The 25,586-nt window shown below is 33.5% G+C and overlaps 1 protein-coding gene and 1 long non-coding RNA gene across 3 annotated transcripts; both read left to right on the top strand.

Annotated features, from left to right (window-relative positions):
- Positions 1 to 8,431: 8,431 nt before the first annotated feature.
- LOC112727824 (uncharacterized) lies at positions 8,432 to 12,165 on the top strand. Of its 2 annotated transcripts, XR_003166002.3 has the most exons (5): positions 8,470 to 8,887; positions 9,100 to 9,175; positions 9,269 to 9,344; positions 11,003 to 11,096; positions 11,943 to 12,165. It is a non-coding gene; the product is annotated as an uncharacterized lncRNA (long non-coding RNA). The 2 variants fall into 2 exon arrangements; XR_011868767.1 differs by lacking the exons at positions 9,100 to 9,175; positions 9,269 to 9,344 and having other exon boundaries at positions 8,432 to 8,887.
- A 7,350-nt stretch (positions 12,166 to 19,515) lies between these two features.
- On the top strand, positions 19,516 to 24,603 carry LOC112730327 (uncharacterized). Its single transcript, XM_025780420.1, has 2 exons — positions 19,516 to 21,744; positions 21,910 to 24,603. The coding sequence occupies exons 1-2, from the start codon at positions 19,516 to 19,518 to the stop codon at positions 24,601 to 24,603; spliced, it is 4,923 nt and encodes a 1,640-aa protein (XP_025636205.1).
- Positions 24,604 to 25,586: the final 983 nt, after the last annotated feature.

Raw genomic sequence — 25,586 nt, 5'->3', positions numbered from 1 at the left:
GTAACCCTTTAAACCAAAAGGCAAGGGTAAAAAGGAATCCAAGGCTTTGAGCATCAGTGGATAGGAGGGCCCAAAGGAATAAAATCCTGGCCTAAGCGGCTAAACCAAGCTGTCCCTAACCATGTGCTTGTGGCGTGAAGGTGTCAAGTGAAGAGCTTGAGACTGAGCGGTTAAAGTCATGATCCAAAGCAAAGAGAGTGTGCTTAAGAACCCTGGACACCTCTAATTGGGGACTCTAGCAAAGCTGAGTCACAATCTGAAAAGGTTCACCCAGTTATGTGTCTGTGGCATTTATGTATCCGGTGGTAATACTGGAAAACAAAGTGCTTAGGGCCACGGCCAAGACTCATAAAGTAGCTGTGTTCAAGAATCAACATACTGAACTAGGAGAATCAATAATACCATCTAAATTCTGAGTTCTTATAGATGCCAATCATTCTGAACTTCAAGGGATAAAGTGAGATGCCAAAACTATTCAGAGGCAAAAAGCTACTAGTCCCGCTCATCTAATTGGAGCTAAGTTTCATTTATATTTTAGAATTTATACTATATTCTCTTCTTTTTATCCTATTTGATTTTCAGTTGCTTGGAGACAAGCAACAATTTAAGTTTGGTGTTGTGATGAGCTGATAATTTATACGCTTTTTGGCATTGTTTTTAAGTAGTTTTTAGTATGATTTAGTTAGTTTTTAGTATATTTTTATTAGTTTTTAAATAAAAAATCACATTTATGGACTTTAATATGATTTTATGTGTTTTTTTGTGATTTCAGGTAATTTCTGGTTGAAATTGAGGGACTTGAGCAAAAATCTTATTCAGAGGCTGAAGAAGGACTGCAGATGTTGTTGGATTCTGACCTCGCTGCACTCGAAATGGATTTTCTAGAGCTACAAAAATCCAATTGCCACGCTCTCAAATGCGTTGGAAAGTAGACATCCAGGGCTTTTCAGAGATATATAATAGTCCATACTTTGTCTGAGTTTTGATGACGCAAACTGGCGTTCAAACGCCAACTTCCTGCCCTATTCTGAAGTTAAACGCCAGAAACAGGCTACAACCTGGCGTTTAACTCCAAAAAGAGTCTCTACACATGAAAGCTCAATGCTCAGCCCAAGCACATACCAAGTGGGCCCGAAAGTGGATTTCTGCATCAATTACTTATCTTATGTAACCCTAGCTACTAGTTTAGTATAAAAACTACTTTTAGTGATTTATTTCACAATCTTTTGGATATTTTTATGTTCAGAGATCACGATTAGGAGGCTGGCCATTCAGCCATGCCTGGACCACTTTCACTTATGTAATTTTCAACGGTGGAGCTTCTACACCCCATAGATTAAGGTGTGGAGTTCTGCTGTTCCTCATGAATTAATGCAAAGTACTATTGTTTTTCTATTCAATTCAAGCTTATTCTTATTCCAAGATATTCACTCGCACTTCAACCTGTTGAATGTGATGATCCGTGACACTCATCATCATTCTCACCTATGAACGCGTGCCTGACAACCACTTCCGTCCTACCTCAGATTGAGCGTATATCTCTTAGCCTCCATTCCGAAAGATCAGAGTCTTTGTGGTATAAGCTAGAATTATTGGCGGCCATTCCTGAGATCCGGAAAGTCTAAACCTTGTCTGTGGTATTCCGAGTAGGATCTGGGATGGGATGACTGTGACGAGCTTCAAACTCGCGAGTGTTGGGCGTAGTGACAGACGCAAAAGGATCAATGGATCCTATTCCAACATGAGTGGGAACCGACAGATGATTAGCCGTGCGGTGACAGCGCATTTGGACCATTTTCACTGAAAGGACGGACGGTAGCCATTGACAAGGGTGATCCCCAACATACAGCTTGCCATGAAAAGGAGTATGAATGATTGGATGAAGGCAGTAGGAAAGCAGAGATTCAGAAGGAACAAAGCATCTCCATACGCTTATCTGATATTCCTACCAATGAATTGCATAAGTATTTCTATCCTATTTTATATTTTATTTATATTTTAATTATTAAAACCTCATAATCATTTGAATCTGTCTGACTGAGATTTACAAGATGACCATAGCTTGCTTCAAACCGACAATCTCCGTGGGATCGACCCTTACTCACGTAAGGTTTATTACTTGGACGACCCAGTGCACTTGCTGGTTAGTTGTGCGGAGTTGTGAAAAAAGAATTGAGATTATGATCGTGCGTACCAAGTTTTTGGCGCCGTTGAGATCACAATTTCATGCACCAATTACTCAACTGTACTGTGTCATCAAAAGCATTTTTATTCCGTTCTAACATGTTTATTTCTTTTGCTAGCAGGAGGACTTGATGTAAAGAAAATATTATTTTTTTATAGAAATATGAGATGGGATGGGATGGGATGGGTCTCATATATACTTTAGTTATCTAAATGTAATATTTTCATGTCTTCTGTACTTTTTTTAAGAGACTTTACTCGGTATTACATGTAATGGATAAATTATGCACTATTTTAATTTGTGCTGTTTGGACTAAACATATGTAGCTTATAATGTAAATTTTATGATTTAGATTTCTTGGAATTTTCTTTTTTAGACTTATTTTATGATTATAATAATTTTGGGATGTGATTATATTTTAAAAATAAATAAATATCAGAAAATTGAGTAAGCTATGGTCACGATTTTTCAAAAGGGTGACCATAGACTGAGCTATGATCACAGTTTAAAAAAGGAACGACCACATAGTAAGCTATGGTCACGATTTTAAAATAGGGTGACCATAGATAAGTTATGGTCACGGTATTTTATCATGACCATAAATAAGGCTATAGTCACGATTTTTCAAAAGGGTGACCATAGAGTGAGCTATGGTCACAGTTTTAAAATAGGGTGACCATAGGTAAGTTATGATTATGCTAAAATCGTGACCATAAATCAGCCTATGGTCACAGATTTACAAAAGGGTGACCATAGCCTAATCTATGGTCACAGTTTTAAAATAGGGTGACCATAGATAAGCTATGGTCACAGTTTTTACGTATGACCAAAGAGTAACCTATGGTCACGGTAAAAAAACGTGGCCTAAAATATCAGATTTAAGCACTACAACCATGACCATAAAAACCATGACTATAGATAAAAAAAACTGTGACCATAGACCTATGGACACAACAAAATTGGCCACGGTGGAAAAACCGTGACCATAGGCGAAAAACCGTGACCATAGACCTACAGTCACCCTTTTCACTAGCTAACCGTGACCATATACCTTTTTTTTGTAGTGGATTCGATTAAATTAGTTTCAGAACCAATAGATAATCAAGTATAATTGGACTCAATTCGATGCACTTGATCATAATTGGTCTAGGTAATGATTCTGGGGGAACGGAATCTAAACCAACCCATAGACCCGAACCCCTTTTTATTAAATAAAAAATATAAAGTTAAAAAATATATATTATTTTTGCTGAAATACCTAACTCTAAAACCAAAGTACCAAACACAACAGCCACCCCCACCCATTGTATTATATTATTTTCTCTCCATATTCCCCACCCCCAAAATCAAAATTCAAGAAAACTCTAGCAGAGGTCAAAGCCTATTCACACCCTTACTCACCTCCGTCACTAACGGCGAGTATGGAATCACTCGCTCACGGCAGTGGCTGAAGGTTGAAGGCAAGCTTACTCCCTCATTCACGACAATCACTAACTCACTTAAGGAAGGCCGTAGCAACATCGTCGTGTCACTCACAACACTGCAGCAACGTCGTCCTCTTCAGCAGCGACGTCCTCTCTAGCATGACAACGTGTGTTGTCCAGTCGAGCGTGTGTTAGTGTCACCCTCTCAAGGCAGCGATGTCGTCGTCTCCAGCATGCGTTGTGTAGTTGTCAACAGCATTCTCCAGTTGTCAACAATGTCGTTCTCCTCAGATCTGTGGTGATCATCTTCTTCGGTTAAGTATGAATCCAATTTTTTTAGGATTAAGTGTCGTTAATTTTTTTATATACTCTATTAATTGGTTTGTTATAAGAATTGGAGGTTGTTCTTTTTAATCTCTGTTAAAATTTTTGTTCAATTCATTTGTTTTGAAATTCTGAGTTTAGAGTTCTTGTTAAAATCCATGTTAGTGACAAATTCTAAGTTCTTGTAAAATGTGTAAGAATTCTGAGTGGCTGATGTTTTGACAGTTTTGTTATGATTTTTTGTAGTTTAAAAAATGGCAAAAACTAATCTTGATAGTGACACTGTTGTTGGAAGCATATCCTCTCCAAGTGCAGTCACTCTCACTGCCATTCATGATGGTATTTCTGGTGGAACTTCATTGAGTCCAGCTCCCTCACTACTGCCTGCCTTAAATCCTCCATCAGAACCTAATGCACAAATACAAACACATACTAAAGCTACTAGAGCTACCGTTAAGCCTCCAAAAGAGGTATAACATAAACCCAGTAGGACATTTAGGGTGTTTGGGCTCATTTTTCTAAAAGTTCTCCTAATGAAGTCACTTGTAACTATTGTAAAAAAAAATATGCATGCAATAGTGCTAGTCATAGTGCCGCAAATGTGCATAAATATTTGAGAATTTGCACTAAAAATTTTCATAAGCAAGTTGAAAAGGGACAAAAGACCATTGCACTTGGGAGCCAATTTGAGGACGACCCTAATGTTGTTAGTATGAAGCTTGTTGATTTTAATCAAGAGCAAACTCGTCTTGCCCTTACAAAGATGATAATTGTTGATGACTTCATTTTAAATTTGTTAAGGCTCAAAACTTTATAGAGTTTATGAGTGAAGCACGACCTAAGTTTGGAGTTTTCTCACGTATCACAATTTCTAGAGATTGTATGACTTTATTTAGATATGAAAAAGAGAAGTTGAGAAAGATGCTATCTGAAAATCACTCATGCAAATGGTTTTCCTTACTACTGATATTTGGACCTCAATTCAGAATTTATACTATATCTGTGACTGCACATTATATTGATGTGGGGTGGACATTGAATAAAAAAATTTTGAATTTTGGTTTGATTACTTATCATAAGGGTGAGACTATAGGAAGAGCCTTAGAACAATGCTTGCAAGAGTGGAGTATTAGAAAGATATGTTGTGTAACTGTTAACAATGTTAGTACTAATGGTGTTACAATTATTGCATATTTACTTAGAGGCATGATTGGAATGGGTCAATATTGTTAAATGGAATTTCATGCATATGAAATGTTGTGCTTACATCTTAAATCTAATTATCGATGATGATATGAAGGAGATTGATAGCTCAATAAGTAAAATCAGAACTGCATCAAGTTTGTTAGGTCATCTCCTGCTAGGATGCAAGTTTTTAAGATGTGTATTCAAGAGGCAAACATAACTTGTAAGGCTATGGTAGTGTTAGATGTGCCTATTAGGTGGAACTCCACTTATTTGAAATGCTGCTGAAAAGTTTGAGTCAGCTTTTAGTCGGTTTAATTATCAAGACTCCTTCTATTTGTTAGCGCTTGAGTTTGAAAGAAGATCTCTAATGCTAATGATTGAAAAATGGCACCTGTGTTTGTGAAGTTTTTGAAGATATTTTATGATGCTACTCTTTCTTTCTCTAGTTCTTTGAATATTACATGTAATAATTTTTTCAATAAATTGTGTGACATTTAAAAAATTTTGAATAAGTAGAGAAAGAGTAATGATGTTGGTTTGCCAAAAATGGCTACACGAATGAAAGTGAAATTAGACAAATATTGAGAGGATAATAGCATAAATTACTTTTTTTGTGGTTGTTTTTCTTGATTCTCGTTATAAGTTGAAGGACATCATTCATAAGCTATTTGAGTATTACTCCATGATATATTTCCTTCCGAATGGTAGTTCTTCTGGTAGTTTCAACTCTAGTAGCATTGCCTCTCATAATCATGGCCTTGGTGGTAAAAATACAAATAAGGAGGAAGATGGCTATAAGGATGAGTTTAAATTGAAGGATTAAAAAAAATAAGATGAGGTCAAAAGGAATGAGTTGAAAGATACATGGAAGATAATGCAGAGGATAACATTCTCAGTTTTGACATTTAGCGTTGATAAAAATTAAAATCAATAAAGTATTATGTTCTTTCTCACATGACTAAGAATTTGTTAGCTAGCTATTTCTGTCTCTACCATGTCTCCTGAGTCGACATTTACTATTAGTGGTTATGTGCTTGACCCATTTAGAAGTTTTTTGAGTTATTCTACTGTTGAGTCTCTAATTTGCATACAAAGTTGGTTGAGGGCTCGAGAGAAGATGCATGATTTAAAGAAAGAATTTGAGGATAAAAAATAACTTGAATTAGGTAACTATTTTTTTACTTATATTTTTTAAAATCATTATGTATTGTTGTTATTGTTGAGTCTCTAATTATAATTTAATTCTTGTGATTGTAGAGTTTTTAGTTTTATCAATATCTAATGAAACCGTTGGAGTTGATATTGTTTAGAACAATTTAAGGTTAACATTTTTTTTATTAATTATTTGTTTACTAAATTACTTTTAATTAATCAATTTATATATTGACATTGACTAATTATATGCTGATTTTTTAAAGGTCACAACTCCTCTCTTGAATATACTTAGTTGATGGAATGAAGAATTATGGAGTGAAGCTTTTGAGGACTTGTTGTTATTGCACTTTTATTTGTAGTTTTTAATGTGTTTGAATTATTATGGGTATTTTGTTATTGTTATAATATTATTGACTTGTTTATTGATACTACATGTTTACTATATATATTTACAGAATTAAAAAAAAAACTCTTTTTTTCAATTTTTTTTCTAAATTCCTATTTCATCGAGTGCTCAATTACCCAAATCGAACCAATCCGTTCTTAATTGGTTTGGTTTGGTTCAGGTATTCATATAAAAAAAAATGCAAAACTGAACCAATTACAATTTAATTTATTTGATTCTCATTTCACCTTAAATTTGAACCAACTTAACCCGTGAATACCTCTAAAGTAAATTATTTAAATTAGTCCTCAACGAATTTTAGATAATAAGATATTTTAATTCTTAACCAATTTTTATTTTCAATAAGTTTTTGAGAATTGTTATAAATGGCTTCTTCTTTGTTTTTATTCAAATTTTAATTTTAATATATTTCTTGAACAAATAAATTCCTAACCAATTTTAGTTATAAGTCAATTAGAACTTTCTAAAAAAAATTATTATAAGATAAATTAGTCCTCATTTATAGAAGAACAATCTATTTGACAAAAATAGTTTTAGAAAAATTTTAAAAGGTAAAAATATATTTAAAAGGATATTAAAGTGTTAATTTAATTTAAAATTACTTATAACCAATAAATAATAACGGTTTCGTTGCAACAGTCCTTAGTTGATGTAACAAAAACACATGGAATTTAATTAGCTTCCACATGCATTTGATTCCTCTTCCCATGCTTGATCAAATAGCATATTTTCAGTTCTTCGAATGATATGGTGCTGGCCTAAAGTGTCTAAATTTTATAAATAATGATCAGGTGCAAAAATTTGCTCAAAATAAATTAAAATTTGGTTTTTGGAATATTAAAGGATCGGAGAGAAGGTACTTATATTTGACAAGATTAAACAGACAATAAAATGTTAGTAAGGAGTTGGTGAAGGCTTATATGGAGATCATAGTGGTGCTGCTGTGTGTATTGCTATTATATCCATTTAGAAGTTGAGTATGATGAACAATTGTATGTCTTTATGTTCAAATAATATTGTATTTTGCTTTTTTGTTTGGTTGTAATACTACAACATTTTGGATCTATGGTTACGGTTTTTTACCGTAACAAAAAAAAATTATGGTCACGGTATTTTAAAAAAGGGTGGGTGACTATAGAATAATTATGGTCACGGTTTTAAAAAAAAAAGGGTGGTCTAAAAGGGTCTATGGTCACAGTTTATAGGGGTGACCTAAAGGGGTCTATGGTCACGGTTTTTTGGGGTGGCCAAAAAGGGTTTATGGTCACGGGTTTTTAAAAAAAGGGTGACCTAAAGGGTCTATGGTCACGATTTTTTGTGATGACCTAAAGGGGTCTATGGTCATGGTTTTTGTGGTGACCTAAAGGGGTTTATGGTCACGGTTTTTCACCATGACCAAAAGACATCTATGGCCACGGTTTTTTGGAGTGACCAAAAAGGATCTATGGTCACGGTTTTTTAAAAAAGGGTGACCTAAAGGGGTCTATAGTCACGATTTTTTAGGGTGACCTAAAGGGGTCTATAGTCACGGTTTTGGGGGTGATCTAAAATGGTCTATGGTCACGATTTTTTACCGTGCCTAAACCCTAAACCCTAAACCCTAAATCCTAAAATGGTCTTTGGTCACGGTTTTGAGGGTGACAAAAAAAAGTCAATGGTCACGGTTTTACAAAAGAATGACCTAAAGGAGTCTATAGTCACGATTTTTTAGGGTGACTAAAGGAGTTTATGGTCACGGGTTTAGAGGGTGACCTTAAATAGTCTATCTATGATCACAGTTTTTTAGAGTGACCATAGTCTATGGTTTTTGAAATTATTTTGTTTAAACCTCACCCCCCACCCAAAACCAAAAAATCCCCCTTCCATCCCAAAATCTCTATTCCCTCGTATTAGCTAGGTCTTAACTTAGGAAAAAATAATGGAAAAAGATAACCCTAGCCAAGCCCTCTTTCATTCTTGCTCCCTGACCTATTCGTCGTGCAAAACCCTCGTTGTCTTGCTTCAACCATCTCAGTGTGCCGTCACCGTCGCCGTCGCCATTCCATCTTCTCAAACGCAGAACTAGAACCAGTTGCCAGTTGCCAGTTACGCAGAACCAGTTTCACGAAGTTGCCGCGCCTTCACCGGTCACCAATTCGTCACCGCTCTGCCACTCCTTTGTCACCTCTTTGCTGTGCTTCGTTTCCATCTTCGCCGCCGTTCCTAGTAAGTCCTTTTTTTTGTGTGATTTTTGAACTCTGAAAAATAGAGTTCATGTGAAATGTGTGTTACTTTTTCTGGTTTTATATATATCATGCTATGTTGTTTGGTTCTAATTAAAAATTTAATAAAATTATAAGATTAAATTGTTGGTTGCAACTTAGACAGGCCAAAAATGATGATGTTCATTTCCATTTCTATTTTTGAATCCTAAAAAGGTTGTTGTTCCCAAAGATAGCGAACGAGGAGTGCATTTTAGAATGATTGGTAGCTTTATTTGTGCAATGGTGATTGGTATGTATGGTACTTTCTTATTGCTAATGGCAATGGTCTTTTAAAATTGGAATTCTCAAGTGTATTTCAAGTCATTTTGCATCTTTGGATTAGGTTAGAACTTGAGAAGAGGATTAGGGAGCGAGCAGAAAGGGAGTTGCTGCAAGCTACTGGTTAGGCATATGCTAAGGTTGTTGCTTAAATCTTATTTTATCACTTATTTTTAGTTTCTTTGAAGGAAATATTTTTTCTCCTTTACTTGTTATAATTCTAAATGTCTAGGATTGAAAACAAGAGAAAAACACAAGGGTGAAGAGTTAGCTGTTAAAACTTAAAAGTAGGGGTAAAGTTTCATGGATGAGCTTTATGTCTTAAATTGTGGGGTTCGACACAAATAGTTCCCTTAACTAGTTAACCATGTTATTTAAGTCTTCTGTTTGTTGTTCTTTTGTATAGAAAGTAATTAGATGAAAGCAAACGATTGTCAATCTATGGGTTTTCTTTTTCCTTAAATTTCCATTCTATAATGCTTGTCAATCTACAAGTTTTCTTTTTCCTTAAATTCTCATTCTATGGTTTCATAATAACATTGCCTATTAATATCATACAGAACTCAAATGCACCCATTTTTATGCATGGATCATATATTTTTTATTTCAAGGCTTGAATTTCTCATGAGTTGCATGTTGAATGGAAATATCTTTGTTATTTTCTATGGTTAATCTATTTATCTTTTATTTGCTTAACATTCACTTCTCACCAAAGTGTCTAATATCCAGTTAGTTGTGGAATGTGGGCTATATCATGATTTCATTCATTTGTTTTTTCTTGCTTTCTATCTTTATTAATTTTTTTTTTTGGTTATCTTAGATTTCTGAAATTTGCTATGCAAGTGTTTGTGGAAAATTTTCCTGTTATACTATAATACTGACATTGGTGAAAGAGTTTTAGCCATGCTAAGGAATATTTTTTATTGTGATGCACCTATAATGCTTGGCACCAAAATAGTAATTCTTTACTGATTAATCATCATTGGACTAAGAAAATCCAAAGATTCCAAATGACAAATATATATCATGTGTATATTTAATATAAAAAGATTATTTGTAATATAAAAATAAATAACATGTGTATATGTACAGAGAAAAACACAAAATTTTAATTAGTGGTGATGATGATAGATGGAGCCAAACTTTTGTGTGTTAGTACTTCTCATAATGGATCGGATATCCGCTCTTAATTAATATCATATCATCAACTTTATATATATTAGTCTAAAATAATTACATTCACATGTACATCATATGCATTCGCAATTCTTTTATAAGAGTAATTAGTTTTCATGGTAGAAAATAAAAAATATTTAATTTGTTCAGATTAGTAATTTAGTATTATTAGAACTTTAAATTAGGGTATATAGCTAAATCCTTAAAAAATAAAAGATACAACTTTTATTTGTTATTAGCTTTTTCTTTGAAGATAGAAAGTGTAGTTTTTAAGAAATGCTATATTATCAATGATTTTTCCTCTTAACTTAAGCATATGAACCTTTGCCGTATAAATGGCTTGTTTCTGTGGAAGGCAAATAATTGAATGGATTTGACATAAGCATAAAAGTGATTCTGCTTTAGTTGTAAATTCTCTCTATGACTTGTTCTATTTTATTGGGAGTTGGGGAATTTTCTTATGATTTTATAGTAAAATTGATAGTAAGAAATTAAGAATATTGAATATTGAATATTTAATTACATTGTCATTGCATAGCAATTAAACTCATGTGTAGCTATTTATTGTGGTGTGTGTTAACTATTAAGGATTAATGGTATTCTGTTGGGAAATATTTATAAGTTGATGGTGGCAAGAAGAAGGGTGGAGGTGGATTTCAAGTGAGGAAGAGAAAGGTGAAGACCAAGTTGACAGGCAATGGAGCTTGATAAATGAGGTTTGACTTTATTTTTGTGATTTTAGGTCTGTTTCATTGTAATAGTTGTCTCTCTTCTACAATTTTGTCTCTAATCACCATCTATGAACTTTATAATACAATCTAAAAATTTTCATTTAGATATTACTATTCATTGATAACAAATAATGCTCGTGTATTCAACTTTGTTGTGGTAGTTGTCTCTCCTCTGTAACTTTGCCTCTAATCATCTATGAATTTTATACAATTTATAAATCTACCTTTTCATATTATTATTAATAAAAGATAATTTACACTCAATTCACTGTACATACACGATGCCTATATAATATGTTTGTTGGATAAATTAGTTGTTGATAAGAAGAAAGCTTAGCTTTTTGTTTACTTGATGCGGTATATACTTAGTAGTAGCACTGAGTGAAGTTCATTATTATAGGATCTTGTGAGGTGTAGTTGATTTATTAATGTCCTTCTATGCCATCTAAGTCTGCATATTTGCATCTTGAACATCAAATATTTGCATATTCTCTTTTATTTTATCACTTATTTTTAGTGTACTGGCCATTTTTAATAACATGGAATGAAATTATCCCAAGAAGTATGATCCTACTTTTTTGGCACATGAATGTTTTAAGGAAGGGTAATTTATTTTTTCTGGAAACAGAATATGAAGCTTGTTTCTTTTGTGAATTCGTTCTCTTTTATTTTAGCAAAATTTTTGGAAATAGCAAAAAAGGAGAAAATGTAAACAGAAACTAATAGTATACAATTTTTGGTGCATTTGCTTATTTGTTATTATGTTCTTTGCAGTTGCTTTCAGATGTACAATGTTCTCTGTTCTAACATGTTTATTTCTTTTGCTACCAGGATGACATATCTATGAAGAAAATATTTTTCATAGCAATATGAGATGGGATGGGTCACATATATATATTTTTAGTTATCTAAATGTAATATTTTAATGTGTTCTGTACTTTTTGTAAACAGACTTTATCCGGTATTATATGTAATGGATAAATTACACTCTACCTTTATTTGTGTTGTTTGGACTAAAAGCATATCTAGCTTAAAATATAATTTTTATGATTTAGATGTCTTGAATTTCTCATTTTTAGATTTATTTTGTGATTATCATAAATTTAGGATGTGATTATGCTTTAAAAAAAATAAATCTCATAAAACAAAATAGGCTATGGCCACGGTAAAAACTGTGACCATAGATACGGCTATGGTCACGGTTTTAAGGAGGGGTGATCATAGAGGCTATGGCCACGGCAAAAACCGTGACTATAGATAAGGCTATGGTCACGGTTTTAAGGAGGGGTAATCATAGAGGCTATGGTCACAGCAAAAACCGTGACCATAGATAAGACTATGGTCACGATTTTAAGGAGGGGTGACCATAGAGTCTATGGTCACGGTGATAAGGCTATGGTCACGGTTTTAAGGAGGGGTAATCATAGAGGCTATGGTCACGGTGAAAACTGTGACCATAGATAAGGCTATGGTCATGGTTTTTACGCGTGACCATAGATTAACCTATGGTCACGGTGAAAAAACGTGGCTTAAAGTGTCAGAATTTGAAAATTAAAACTGTGACCATAGATAAAAAAATCGTGATCATAGACCTATGGCCACAAGAGAATAGACTATGGTAAAAAACCGTGACCATAGGTCTAAAACTGTGACCATAGATCTATGGTCACCCTTTTTACTAGTTATGGTCACGTTTTTTGCCGTGACCATAGGCCTTTTTTTATTCCCCCTTGATTTGGACCTAGTGAATGAACAACTATAAAAAAGTAAATTAAAAAAATTTTTTTGCGTCTCTGGTTAAATAAAAAAATTAAAAAAAAAATCGTTCCTTTTTATTAGTTTTGGGTTCAAATTATTTTTAGTAATTTTTAATTGAAGTATTTTATTAGGAAAATTATTGTGAAACAACAATGTGGATTATATTCATGTCTTATAGTTAGTGGAGACGCGAAAGAGAAGTTGATCACATATTGATAATGAAACTTTGAATGGTTAAAGTTGAAAATGACCTAATGACAGGACAACCCAAACCAGCTTATTATCGTTTGTGATTTGTGATTAATAGTGTTAACATACATTATATAGTACAGTTAACATACAAAATAATTCTCAATTCAAAATTACATACAGTAACATGTGCTCTAATTTATAAACAACTAGTTATATAAAATATACGGTAATATACAAAATACATACGAAAAATATTTGAATAAAGATTTTCAATTGAAAATATTTATTATTATTATTATTAATAAAAATATTATATATATATTAACTATTAAATTAATTACTATATATTTTTACAATGTAATTAAGTATTTTTAAAAAATTGTCTTTTATATATTCAACCTTTAAAAAAAAGATAAGTAATTTTTCGAATTTTCTGAACAATCAGTACCGTAAAAGTGGGTATAAAAAATTAAAATAATATATTATTAAATTTAAAGGTTGATCAAAAGCTAAAATTTAAAGGATGAGTAACATTTTCAATATTTCTATTTTACAATAAATTATCAGAATAATCAAACTTGCAATGTAAACTAATAATAAACCTTTTTTGTAGTAATACTAGTATTAAATCTGTGCGATGCACGGACTTATGTTTTAATTTCACATGATAAATAAAAAATAATATTTTATAATTATAAATTTTTCAAATTTAGTATAACATTATCATCGTCATTATTATATAATAAACGTATTTAATATGTTATTTTATCTTTATTCAAAGTAAAATACAAATGAAATAGTTTGAAGTCTATAATATTTTTGAACCATAAGAAATGAGATCTGAAAAAATAAGAACATATATAACTGTAATAGTAGCATGTTAATTTTACACTAAACTTTATATTATAAGACTAATAAAAATTTATCAACAACCTAGTATTTTACTAACCTCATTAGAAGAGTAATTGGCATATGATGTTGTACTCCAAGTTACACATTTTATTTCAAGTTTGAAAGTATAATTAATAAATTAGTTATATCTACGAGAAATATTTGTATAAAAGTGCAAATCATAACATGTTACTAAAATAAAAATACTATTTTCTTCTCTAAATATTATTAAAAATTTCGTTGAACGCGACATTTGTTGTTGATGAGTTTGGATTACTGTCTTTATTTAGAATTAGAATGTTCAAGCCATTGCGACTCTTAATTCTTGACAAAATAACGTAAAGTTACCCATTGGTAAACACTGATTTTGGCAAGTAAAGTCCTACATGCGATAATGATTGACCATATAGTGAAATACCTTGGTTTCAATGTTTTCTCCTCATATATAGTATCTCGTCAACGAATAATGTCTAAGTTGCATTCTAAATATGATTTAGTTTGTTAACACTATTAGATATCAATAGCATCACAAACAGTTTTCTCAATTGATGACCAGACCTCATTAATAGTTGCAATGAATTTTCTATCGTCACACAGTAGTCCCATAAGATAGAAAATATCTTGGAAATTAGGATATGTAATCCCATTAACTATCCTAATAGACTCATATGTTGTGCAATTTTTTTAAATAATTAACAAAATTCTCATATAGTAGATATCACATGTACCCGGTGGAACATAGTTTAATCTCCCGATAAAATACTCTCTCTTGCGTGGATATCATTCCCTTTCTTCTATATTATAAACAAATTGATTTGGAAACTCAACATACGTTAAAGTTTGACCTGCTTCAAATTTTTTGTTGGCCTCCATCTATGTTAAGAACATCGTACCTTTCTCTTTCTCTTAATCAATAATTTTCTCAAGATTGTCATTGTTTTTAAAGATGATATTTTGTTTTCTAGATAAATAAAAGGTTAATCTCATAACTGAATATCATAAGCCAAAGTTCTCCATACAGCCTCCTGTGTAGATAAATACCCATAATTATAAAATTATTTGATCTCATAATACATTTTTTTTAAATATGTTTTATCATTTATATTTTTAATATTAACATACCAATAATAACATTTTAAATAAAAAAATAGAAAAATATTTATTCACCGAAAATAATTTTTTCCTCAACAAATTAAAATCTTTCCAGCACAAAAAAATTTAATATTACAAAAATATATATAATAAAATAAAATAAAAATAACAATATAAATAGAGAATACTAAAATAAATAAATTTAAATTTATAAAATAAAATCTTAAAATAAATCTAAATAAATAAACTTACATTGAAGTCAATATTAAAATTTCTAGATTTCGTTTTACTCATTTAATACGTGTAAGTATTTATATTAAAAAAAATTAATTATAACTTAAAAAATAACAACAAAAAAATTGTACCAAATTATATACATATATATTTTATATTTTAAAATTTAAAAATTAACAAATTCAAAAAATTTTAAACACAATTTATAAATTATCTTTTATTAAAGAAATGGTTACAATTTAAAAATTAATAATTAATTAATTATTTTATTTTATAAAGATAAAACGATGTAAAGTATTTTTTTAAAGTATGTTTATTTTTTATATTTTTAATATTAACATATCAATAATAATATTTTAAATAAAAAGATAGAAAAGATATTTATTTAAAAAATAATTTTTTAATAAGTTAAAATATTTTAAGTACAAACAAAATTAATATTATAAAATTTTTTTAACAAAATAAAATTAAAATAATAATTTAAATACAAAATACTAAAATAAATAAATTCAAATATATAGAATAAAATCTTGAAACAAATTCAAATAAATAAACTTACAATGAAGTTAATATTAAAATTCATAGATTTCATTTTACTTATCTATTATGTGTAAGTGTTTATATATAAAAAATAATAATTGATTATCCATCATCGATTTTTCTTAGCAAATTTATGAATCGAGTCATAAGAGTCCTCTTAACTGAGACACGTATTTTTAAAAAAAAAATTTAAAATTTAATTATGAGAAAATAATTTAAAATTAAAAAATAACAACTTAAACAAATAATAATAATTTATGATTTAAAAGAGTAATTTGTAAATAACTTAAAATTTAAAAAATAACAAACTAAGCAAATAACTTAAAATTTAAAAAATAACCACCTAAGCAAAATAACTTAAAATTTAAAAAATAACAACCTAAGCAAAACAACTTAAAGAAATAACTTAAGTTTAAAAAATAACAACCTCTTTTAAAGATGATGTTTTGTTTCTGTTTTCAAATTTAAGCTCTTATTATTTTGTTTTTGAACTTGTTTCTTACTATTACTTGTTTTTTGTTGTTTTGTTATTACTTTTAAATTGTTGATTTCATTATTAAACAACCGTCTTAATTTTAAAATAATTTATAAATAGCTTTGTTTAAATTAGTTCAATAATATTAAGATTTAAATATCTAACTACCTTGTTAATAAATTCGAAAACTAAATCTTTATTGATATTGATATTGATATCTAATAATATAACCACATAATTTATTAATTTTTTAAATTAGTTTAATAATATTAAGATTTAAATATCTAACTACCTTGCTAATAAACTCAAAAACTAAATCCTTATTATTATCTAACAATCTAACCAAATAATCTATTAATTTATAAATAAAATTACAAAAATTTCTAATAACGATATTTAAGAAAATAATCTCGAAACCCAACATATGAGCATCACGTCAGCAAAAAGTATTTCCATTTGTATTCAGTCTAGAAAAAAGATTATTTTAAATTTTAAAAATAACAACTTAAACAAATAATAAATTATAATGTATAAATAATATTTTTAAAAATAATGACACCTAAGTAAATTATTAGTTCAACAATATTAAAAATTAAATACCCAATAACCTAAGAAAGTGTATTTAAAAATTCAAAAGTAACAACCTAAGTAAATAAAATATGTTATAATTTATAAATAAAATTTTAAAAATTTCTAGTATCGACATTTAAACAAATAAATTCCTAAACTCAATGTATGAGCACCACGTCAGCATAAGAAGAGCTCCCTATTTATATTGTTATTGCTATAAAGATAAAAATAAAAATAAAGATACGCTTATGAAATGTGTAATATAATATAAAAATATATATTTTTTAAAATAAGAAAATATTTGTTTTATTTTATTTATTTAAAAAATCTGTTAAGAATTTTATCGAGAGAATTGTCATAATACTCCAAATTACTTTTCTAAATATTTTTTGTCGAAAAGTTTAGTTATAAATATATTTTAATCACAAAATATTTTATTTTATTAGATAAATGAGTTCTAATGTCAAAATTCTAGTAAAAAACTTTTAACAAATAATAAAAAGTTTAATTTCACAGTCAATAAATTTAACTAATAGTTAAAATCTTTTTTTTTTCGTTTCTTTAAATAATGAAATTGAAAATGAATAGCTTATAATTAAAAAGAGAGAAAAAGATGAAAGTGTCTCTATTATTGTATAGAGACAATCTAAAAAATAACAATATAAATGGAGTAAAGAGAAAATTTATAAATGTGACAAATAAAAAAATTAAATTTAAAAATCGAAACGGTTAAGAAGTCACTTAATTAGGAATTAGTATTAGAAGTTCAAATTTCAAATTTTTAAATAGAGTTTGCTAATTAGCTAGTGCAAATTTTAAATAAAATTTTTTAATTAAATGTTCGTTGTTCATCAAGAATATAAAAATTTGTTAATTTAAGAATGATTTTATTAGTTTCGTCATAAATAGTATCAATCCTATCATTTGTCGATAAAAATAAATAAAATTAAATACAATCTAAAAATTAATAACCTTATAAATTACATAAATTTAGAAAAAATATTTAAAAAGAGAGAAAAAAAAGTGAAAGTACTTCTATTGTGCAGAAACAATTTAAAAGATAACAATGTAAATTGAGTAAAGAGAAAATTTATAAATATGGCAAGTAAAAGAATTTAAATTTAAAAATCGAAACGGTTAAGAAGTCACTTAATTAGAAATTAGCATTAGAATTTCAAATTTAAAATTTTTAAATAGAGTTTTTTAATTAGCTAGTACAAATTTTAAATTTTTAAATAAAATTTTTTAAATTAATTCAATTTTGTCGAAACAACATTAGAAATAGAATTAAGTATAGAAAAATGTCAAATTAATTTTTTTTTAAATAGTATAAATAACCTCACATTTTAATAAGATTGATAATTCTATTTACTTTAATATAATCTTTTGTAATTAGCATAGTAGCTTATAAATTATAAAATTTTAAAAAATATTCTCAAACCTAATTGCTTACTTAAAAATTCAAAAAAAAGTTTATTTGAATTTAAATTTAAAATTTTAAACATAATACTTTAATTAAAAATTATAATTAGATTTTCTTTTTAAAATAAGTACACATTAAAAATTAATAACTAACTTAATTGTATTAACAATAATTCATATGAGAAATTGATAACTTTATGACATTAAATACTAAATTAGAAATTAACATAATATCAATGGTGTGAATCAAATTAAAAATAAAACTATAAATAATAATCAAATAACTTCAATTTATATTTAAAAAAATTTTAAATTTCAAAATAAAAATCCAAAAGAACCAAAAGAAAAATAACAACTCAAGAAAAGATAATGTTTCCACCAAAACAAATATATGCTTAGCATTATTCTATTAGATATACTCTAAAAGGGATTCTAAAACATGTGCATCAAAATTCTCAAGTTTTATTCTCAATCTTGATCTTCTTGCAAGTTGAGGTATCTCCTTGCACCTTCGAATTTTCTGACTCCAAAGATAGTTGCTTGGTTGGTGTAATAGCATTTTCCAATACTTCGGATTCATCACTGATACGTTACCCGTATCCTCGGTCGCCTGGAATACTCGGCACACTAATATCCGAGGCCAACGCCGCACTAAACAAGCTCGGAACAAAGGCAGATAAGCTCGGCCTCACTCATTCGAATAAAAAGACACGTGCGCCATAAAGCTCGGTCCCGTATCAACCGTCCGAAAATCTCGGCACGTGATCAGGACCGAAGCAGCATCACCTAAATTGAAAATGAAAAACGTGCTCAGCAGATTTATAGCACCATAACAGAATATCTTAACTAATCTATAAACTAGGACTCACCCACTAACGGGTAGAAACCAACTTCTATAAAACCTAGCCAATACACTCGGCTAGGTCTCAGGTTCCATCACTCTCAGTCTCTTACTCTTTACTCTAAACTCATTTTATTCATTTACTCTGAATCACTACTGACTTGAGCGTCGGAGTATCTTGTGCAGGTATTCCCGCCGCAGTGTTTGATTCCGGCCGACGTAAAGCTCTTCCCCCTTATCGGCGACTTGATCGGAAGCGCTTAAGCTCGGCCGCCCTAGTGTTCGAACGAACCACTTGGCGCCCACCGTGGGGCCCGGAGTACATCTAACCCCACTGTTTCCTTTGTTTAGTCTCTTACCTTATTTTGCAGGATCCCCGATCCTCGGACATGGCTGACAAGGAAAATCCACAACTTTCACAGGATGACCTCCTGGCTCAGATCGCTGAGCTTCAGGCGGAGGTACGAAGGATAGCCGAGTTCTCAACACAAAATAATGGAGAGAACTCCAAAGGCTCAGCTCAAAGTACGGCGGACCCTTTAAACATCGTCCCGCCAAAGGAAAAGCTCACCCTCGACAACCCCTTCTCCGAGGAGATCACGAATTACCAGATGCCAAAAAACTTCACGCTGCCCACCGCGCTGGAGCCGTACAAGGGGTTCGGCGACCCCCGAGCCCATGTAAAGAAGTTCCAATCAATGATGTTCTTCAACGGCCCGAACAATGAGCCTGTCCTCTGTCGAGCATTTCCCACTTACCTAGATGGTGCAGCGTTACTCTGGTTTTCTAAACTTTCTGCAGGTTCGATCTCCTCCTTTGAAGACCTCGCCAGATCATTTATTGATTACTTCGCTGCATCAAGAATATATGTACATGGCTCGGACTTTCTCGGCACCATCAAACAAGGTCAGCACGAGAGTCTGAAAGACTACATGACCAGATTCGCGGACGCCACTATGGAGATCCAAGACTTGGACCCGGCCGTCCACCTGCATGCTCTCAAGGCCGGCCTCAGACCAGGCAAATTTCGGGAAACCATTGCCATAACAAAACCAAAGACGCTAGAGGAATTCCGAGAAAGGGCGGCTGGGCAAATGGAGATCGAAGAACTCCGAGAAGCCCAGAAATCAGACAAACAGCCACATCGGAGAGATGAGGAAAGGACTTTCAGATCGCCAGGTAACAGGGACACAAAGAAACCTCCTAAGCCCGCGTCAAAGTACAACACATACACCAGATTTAACACTAGAAGAGAGAACATCATCAGAGAGATCCTCAACGCCAGAATCATAAAACCACCAGCCCGAGCAGGGAACTACCAGGATCAACGATTCGTGGACAAGACAAAACATTGTGCCTTCCACCGAAAGTTCGGTCATACCACAGATGACTGCATCGTTGCGAAGGACCTCCTGGAAAGACTAGCACGCCAAGGTCTCCTGGACAAATACATTGAGACCCGGAAGGGCAGAGGAGGAAACTCGGACAGGGCAGAGCATAAGCAAGCAACGGCTGACGACAAAAAAGAGAGGACGACTCCTGATCCGCCAAGAGGAGTCATCAACCACATATCAGGAGGATTCGCAGGCGGAGGAGAAACAAGCTCGGCCAGGAAGCGGAGCTATAGAGCAATGCTGGCAATCGAAGGAACCATACAACCAAAGAAGGGCAAAGAACCAGACGTCACAATATCCTTCAACCAAATAGACTTCAAATCGGCAAGCCCTAACCTCGACGACCCCGTGGTAATTTCCATCCAGGTCGGAGAGCTGTTGGTAAGAAAAACATTGTTAGATCCAGGTAGTAGTGCTGACGTTTTATTTTACTCTACTTTTACCAAAATGAAATTATCAGAGAAATTGATACAACCCTCCTCTGGAGAGCTAATTGGGTTCTCCGGAGAGAGAGTCCCCATCATGGGGCATATATGGCTAAAGACCACAATGGGAGAGATCCCTATGCCAAAATCAATTGATATTCAATATCTAATAGTAAACTGTTACAGCCCTTATAATATTATACTTGGGAGACCCGCACTGAACATATTCAGGGCAGTGGTGTCCACATTACACCTGTGTGTCAAGTTTCCAGTGCAGGAAAACAAGATCGCTACGGTGTACGCCGACCATCAAGAAGCTCGGCAGTGTTACAACGCTGGTCTAAAACCAGTCCAAAAAGAACAGGAAGCTCAGCCCCAGGTTCAAGCAATCCACACGACGGCCAACTCAGCAACACTAGCCGATCTAGACCCAAGGGAAGACCTCGGCGAAAGACCTCGGCCAATGGACGATCTTCAACAAATAACACTAACAGCAGACGACAAACAATGTACATATGTGGGAGAGGCATTAGAAGGAGCAGACCGAGCAAGACTCATTCACATACTGCGTCAGAACGCCGACCTTTTTGCATGGACACCAGATGACATGCCCGGAATCAATCCAGAAGTCATCTGCCACAAGCTAGCAATCGACAAAACAATCCTACCAGTTGCACAAAAGAAAAGGAACCTCGGAGAAGAGAAAAAACAAGCAGCACTCGAAGAAACCCAGAAGCTCCTCAATGCAGGTTTCATCAGAGAGATTCGCTTCACCACATGGTTGTCCAACGTGGTAATGGTAAGGAAGAGCTCAGGTAAATGGCGCATGTGCGTCGACTTTACAAATTTAAATAAAGCTTGCCCTAAAGATGCATATCCACTGCCTTGCATTGATAAATTAGTTGATAACGCCTCTGGTTATAAAGCTTTGAGTTTTATGGATGCATACTCTGGCTATAACCAGATTCTAATGCACCCAGAAGACCAAAGCAAAATAGCTTTTATAACAGAACACGAGAATTTTTGTTACAAGGTAATGCCCTTTGGCCTAAAGAATGCAGGTGCGACATATCAAAGGCTAATGGACAAAGTGTTCCAACAACAGATAGGCCGCAATATGGAGGTATACGTAGATGACATGGTAGCAAAAACACCAATGCAGAGGTCACACTGTGACGACCTAGTAGAAATCTTCAGACAACTCCGAGCATATAACATGAGACTCAATCCAGACAAATGTGCGTTCGGAGTACAAGGGGGGAAGTTCCTGAGATTCATGTTAACATCTCGAGGCATCGAGGCCAACCCAGAAAAGTGCAGGGCCGTGCTGAACATGGCAAGCCCAAAAACGGTAAAGGAAGTCCAGCAACTTGCAGGACGAATAGCTGCCCTGTCACGTTTCCTACCTGCAGTGGCAAACCGATCTTATCACTTTTTCCAGACATTCTCTAAAGGTAGGAAGTTCAACTGGACAGACGAATGCGAAAATGCTTTTACCGAACTTAAACAACACTTAACATCACCACCAATCCTCCAAAGACCAGAGACAGGTAACCCACTGTATTTATACCTATCAGTATCTAACCATGCTATAAGCTCGGTTTTAGTAACAGAAACAGGAAGAAAGCAAAACCCAGTATACTTTATCAGTAGGGTGCTACAACCAACAGAAACAAGGTACCCGAAGATAGAACAACTGGCGCTAGCACTGATCACCACAGCAAGAAGACTGCGGCACTATTTTCAAGGCCACACAATCATAGTACGAACGAACCAACCGCTAAGGCAGATATTAACCAAACCCGAGCTCGCCGGCAGATTGATAAAATGGTCGGTTGAGCTCTCCGAGTTCGACATCCAGTACGAACCAAGGAAAACACTGAAGTCACAGGTGCTGGCCGACTTTATATCGGAGATGAATAATGACACACATAATACAGAGGTCAGGTGGAGCATGCATGTAGACGGAGCGTCAAACAAAGAAGGCAGTGGGGCAGGGATACTACTAAAAGAAGGAGACAAAGTGGTGGCCGAACAGTCACTACAGTTCCGCTTCAACGCAAGCAACAATCAGGCAGAATACGAAGCCCTACTCGCTGGGCTAAAGCTCGCCCTACAACTACAAGTACCCCGAATAACAGCCTACTGCGACTCTTCCTTGGTGGTACATCAAATAAAGGGCGAATTTCAGGTAAAAGATCCTTTGTTAGAGAAATATTGGCTCATAACAAAGGATCTAATTTCAAAATTTAAAGAGTTTAATATTATCCATGTAAACCGAGAACAAAATACCAGGGCCGATGTGTTATCTAAGTTAGCCACAACACGGCAAGCCGAAAACACATCGGCACTGTCCCAGCTAACACTTGACAAACCCAGTTTTGAGCAAGAAACAATTTTGAGTATTACACAGGTCCCAGATTGGCGAACACCTTTTATCGATTACATTAATACAGGCACCATTCCAAATGATGAGCCGAACTTGCCGCTCTTCCGAAGAAGAGCAAGCTTCTATACAGTGCTCGGAAACACCCTATACAGGCGAGGACACTCACAACCATTGCTCAAGTGCATCAGCAACGAGGAAGCCGAGGAGGTTATGGCCGAAACGCATGAAGGAGTCTGCGGCAACCATATCGGCGGCCGAGCATTAGCAGCAAAGATATTGCGAACAGGATACTATTGGCCGACGATAAAACGGGACTGCATCACAAAAGTCAAAGCATGCGATAATTGTCAAAAGCATGCCACCCTTTCAGAGACCCCAGCCCAGGAGCTCCATACCATAGAGGTAAGCTGGCCTTTCGATAGGTGGGGATTGGATATCCTCGGACCCTTTCCGAAAGCGCCAGGCCAGGTAAAGTTCCTCCTAGTGTCAATCGATTATTTCTCTAAGTGGATAGAAGCACAACCACTAGCATACATAACATCAGAAAAAGTACGATCTTTCCTATGGAAAAATATCATATGCAGATTCGGTATCCCAAGAGAAATAATCTCAGATAACGGAAGACAATTTACAGACCATAAGCTCGCCACCTTTCTGACAAATTTTAACATCAAACATCATTTCAGCTCAGTAGAGCACCCGCAGACTAACGGACAAGTTGAATCAGCTAACAGAATTATCTTGCAGGGATTAAAGAAAAAGCTCGGCGAAGCTAAAGGAGAATGGGCCGACCTCATTCCAGAAGTCCTATGGAGTTACAAAACCAGCATTCAATCCGCCACAGGGGAAACTCCCTTCAAATTGGTATATGGCGCAGAAGCGCTCATCCCAGTAGAGGTCAGCGTCCCCACGTTAAGGACCGAGCTCTACAATCAACCAAACAATCAACAAGCTCGGTTAGCCGAATTGGACCTCGTAGAAGAAGACAGAGACATCTCTGCCATAAAGCAGCGAGCCAGAAAACGATACCTAGAGCAAAGACACCACAAAAGAGTAGTTCACAGGTCTTTCAACAATGGAGACCTTGTACTCAGACGAACAGAAGATGCACGTAAACCACCAGCACATGGCAAATTAGCGGCAAATTGGGAAGGACCTTTCCGAGTCCTTCAAAACCTCGGAAAGAGGGCTTACAAATTAGAAACCCTTAGAGGAGAACAACTTCCAGGAACATGGAACGTCTCCTTTTTAAGGAAATATCAGTCGTGACATAGCCTGAATAATAGCGAATGATGGTACTCTTTTTTCCCTCCGAAGGTTTTTTCCCAAAACACAAGGGTTTTACTCGGAAAGGGTTTTAATGAGGCCAGACGCAACAAATCATTGTACCCATACAACTTAATGTGCAACCAAAACAGTTCTCATTTTGACAGTTAACATACATTTCAACTAGTAAACACTTCAAATTATCCGAGCTTCATACTCGGAACCCTACCATCACGATCCGAGCTTATTCCTCGGAAAACCTTCACCACAAAAACAAATCAACGTTTTTTCCAATAAACAAACTAATACGAGCTTCATCCTCGGAAGTTCAACAACACATACCGAACATGAATACTCGGACAAGTACAAAACTAACATTTATCACGACGGTTTCTACCATACATTCCAACAAATAAAAATTTCAAAGAAATCCGAGCTTCATACTCGGAAAACAACATGCGCATGCCGAGCACACTGCTCGGAAGAAGTACAAACGAACAATATCATCAAATCGCTTAAACAAATCCTAACGTGCTTCTATACAAGTTCTACACTAGAACATCTACTCTCATTTCCAAACAAGTTCACTTAAACAGAATGGCTTCGGCCATCTTCGATTTATATATATACACGACTACCTCTAACACACAATCATAAGTTTATCCAAAATGTCAAATTTTATAAGTCATCATCAAGCCGAACTGTATGCTCGGAAAACAAAAAGTGTCACAACCAAGATTATATACTTGGTACCCAAAACATTTCCACCAAATATTCATAAACAAAGTTCAAGGTAGACAGCCACAAAGTTCAAAAGAGGCTACACATATACAAAATAAACAAATACTAAAGGCTTAGTCTGCCTTATCGCCAATACTAGACTCCCCGCTACCATATGAAGCAGCAGCACCATCACCCACAAGCTGCCCGTTCACAACCACTTTAGTTGCATCAAGCATATCCGCATCTGATCCAGGAAACAGCAC

This window comes from Arachis hypogaea, chromosome 12 (genome assembly GCF_003086295.3).
Source record: "Arachis hypogaea cultivar Tifrunner chromosome 12, arahy.Tifrunner.gnm2.J5K5, whole genome shotgun sequence".
Taxonomy (NCBI): Eukaryota; Viridiplantae; Streptophyta; class Magnoliopsida; order Fabales; family Fabaceae; genus Arachis; species Arachis hypogaea.
Note: the sequence above shows the minus strand (reverse complement) of the source record. Positions and strands in the feature narration are given on the sequence as shown.

Bases quoted from the DNA above. Each gene is read 5' to 3' on its own strand.
- LOC112730327 (XM_025780420.1), top strand. From the start codon at position 19,516: ATGGCTGACAAGGAAAATCCACAACTTTCACAGGATGACCTCCTGGCT. The intron at 21,745-21,909 runs GTAAGGAAGAGC...GGCTATAACCAG, and splicing joins GGTTGTCCAACGTGGTAATG to ATTCTAATGCACCCAGAAGA.